This window comes from Mastomys coucha, unplaced genomic scaffold, assembly GCF_008632895.1.
Source record: "Mastomys coucha isolate ucsf_1 unplaced genomic scaffold, UCSF_Mcou_1 pScaffold23, whole genome shotgun sequence".
NCBI classification, from domain to species: domain Eukaryota; kingdom Metazoa; phylum Chordata; class Mammalia; order Rodentia; family Muridae; genus Mastomys; species Mastomys coucha.
This window is the reverse complement of record NW_022196906.1, coordinates 13,443,327-13,445,973: the sequence shown is the minus strand read 5'-3', so window position 1 is coordinate 13,445,973 and position 2,647 is coordinate 13,443,327. Positions and strand designations below refer to the sequence as shown.

The 2,647-nt window shown below is 34.2% G+C and overlaps 1 protein-coding gene across 1 annotated transcript; it reads right to left on the bottom strand.

Annotated features, from left to right (window-relative positions):
• Nucleotides 1–1,144: 1,144 nt before the first annotated feature.
• LOC116072395 (putative gustatory receptor clone PTE38) lies at nt 1,145–2,086 on the bottom strand. The gene has a single exon (XM_031343828.1). It carries the CDS (start codon nt 2,081–2,083, stop codon nt 1,145–1,147), a length of 939 nt encoding a protein of 312 aa, XP_031199688.1. The 5' UTR covers nt 2,084–2,086.
• Nucleotides 2,087–2,647: the final 561 nt, after the last annotated feature.

The following is a 2,647-nucleotide window of genomic DNA, read 5'->3' as shown; positions in this document are numbered from 1 at the left end:
TAGATATAATAACTCATTTTAAAATCATTTTGTTTTATTTCTTTAACTGTCCTACAAGGAACTGTATAATAATACTTACGACCTACACAGATATTCTGGAAAAAAGTTTATCTGTTGAAGTTGCTTTATTACAAACAAATAATATCCATCTATATCCCAAATTAGATAATAATTGAAACCAATTTTTGTGACCCAGAATACATATATACTGTGCATATAAAAGCTAAATATCAATGGCACAGTGAAACCTCCCCAAAGTTCTGTCTATGACACTGTGTTAGATTGTGACTGGAAGAGAGTCAATTGTTAAATGAAAGTATAGGATAGAGGATTGAATAAAATACAAATCTTTGATCAATATACTTGCTAACAGTTGTAAAGTATCTGATAACCTCTCCTATTTGGTTTACTATATAATCTGAAATTTCTTATTCCAAATGAAAGCAACTGCAAGGGACAGATTTATGTGTCACAACAGTATCTTGAGCCACTGCTATCTTACCATCAGTGCATAATCTTAACATTAATGACCCAAATATTACAGATATGATGGTTGCTTCAGAAAAAGACTTACTTATTGGCTTACTCAATAGAAGGGAAACTATTCCTGGTACTGTAAAGCTAGTCAACTACACAATATTAGAGAGGTCAGGGACCTTGGAGGAGAACCTACAAATACTAGATTACTAAACAAACATAATTGTTAACTCAGGTTTAAGTGCTTATTCTTGTACTCATACATGTCTTCATATAGACTAATGTACTTAGATTTTAATTTTAAATAACAACAAAATATATAAAAACAATTATCAGCCATTGCTTTCTAGTGTACAAAATTTCACTTCTATATGATACTATATAGATAATGCCAGTATTCAATTCACAGGGATCTAACTATGGAATCAGATGTAAATCATTCTCAAAATGTTGCTAGAATTTTAATGAAAGATAATGTCTACCCCATATATACTTCCCTGATTTTATGGAAAATGTTTTTATTAAAATTACAACCTCAGCTTAAAGACCTCCTTTTGAGGAACATAATACATGAATTTTCTTTAGAAAAGCATCAGAGCTAAACCTGTTGATTCATAAAGTCTTATGAAAGTTTTTCTTATCCTAAAACTGAAATATAAATGATTTATTACAAAAGAAATGGTATCCTACTAGTGATTTTCCTGAAGGCTTTCTTTATCTCTTTGTTTCTTAGGCTGTAGATAAAGGGGTTCAGCATCTGAGTGACCACAGTATACATCACTGAAGCCACTACAGTCTTCCTTGGAGAGTCAGTAAATGCAGAGCTTATGTGTACCCCAAAACCTGTGCCATAAAACAGGGACACAACTGACAAATGAGACCCACATGTTGAAAAGGCTTTATACTTCCCTCCCAATGATGACATTTTTAAAACTGAGGATACAATGTGAATATAAGACAAAATGATCCCAAAGACAGGAACACCAAAAAATAGAACAGACACTGTGTATACTAGCAGATAATTGATAAAATTGTCAGAGCAGGCAAGTCTGATGATCTGAGCCAGCTCACAGAAGAAGTGGGGTATTTCAACTTTTGTGCAGAAAGACAGCAGCATCACCATCAAAGTGTGGAACAAAGCATGCCCAATACTGAGGAACAGAGAGAAGAGCAGCAACTTCACACATAAATATTGATTCATGATAACTGTATATTTCAGAGGGTGACAGATAGCAACATAGCGGTCATAGGCCATCACTGCCAGGAGACAGTTTTCTATACCAGCAAAATTCAAGATGAGGTAGACTTGAGAGAGACATCCTGTGTATGTGATGGTGTGATCCTCCCCTTGAATGTTCACCAACATCTTTGGGATTGTGGTATTGATTAAACAGATGTCATTAACTGACAGGTTAGAGAGAAAGAAGTACATAGGTGTGTGTAGTTGGGAGTCAGAGCTAACAGCCAGAACAATGAGCAAATTTCCTAAGGTGGCAATCAGATATATGGACAGGAACAGGGTAAAGATGAAAGGCAGCAGAGCTGGATCATCACTAAGCCCCAGAAGAATGAATTCTGATATAATTGTTTGATTTACAGCTCCCATGTTGTTGAGTGCTCTGAAAGTAATAGAAATTGCAAGAGTAAGATGTTTGGATCATTAACTCCATAACTTTGTTCTTTGAATTCTAAGCTTCATATTTGTTAGTAAATACATTTCTTGTATTAATCCATATATTCTCTGATACTTCCTTAGCAAGTTTTTATGAATTAATCCTTTAATGAAACCCCTCCTCGATGAATGAACAACAATGAAAGCACAATTTGCAAAATTTAATAGCAAACATCATGGTCTATAAGACACACTGTTTTGTTTGACAGGAAATTGGAGCTATTGAGTTTAGCCAAATGGAGGCTGATAACCATTAGTGTAGATGTATATAAGCATGTGTCAGGTTGAAGACAGAGATTTGGGAGAAGCCTTATATTCTTTTCAGATGATGCTTTATTGTTTCTACTTTTATAGACTTCTCACTAATAACCAACATGATATTCTACTGATAAAGTCCAGCTACAATCCCATATATTTCCAAATGGATTTTAGTTGTCTGCTTGGATTCAAGTGGAGTCATGATAAACATCTTACCTGAATGTTGATCATAGATGTGTT

Bases quoted from the DNA above. Each gene is read 5' to 3' on its own strand.
- LOC116072395 (XM_031343828.1), bottom strand. From the start codon at position 2,083: ATGGGAGCTGTAAATCAAACAATTATATCAGAATTCATTCTTCTGGGG.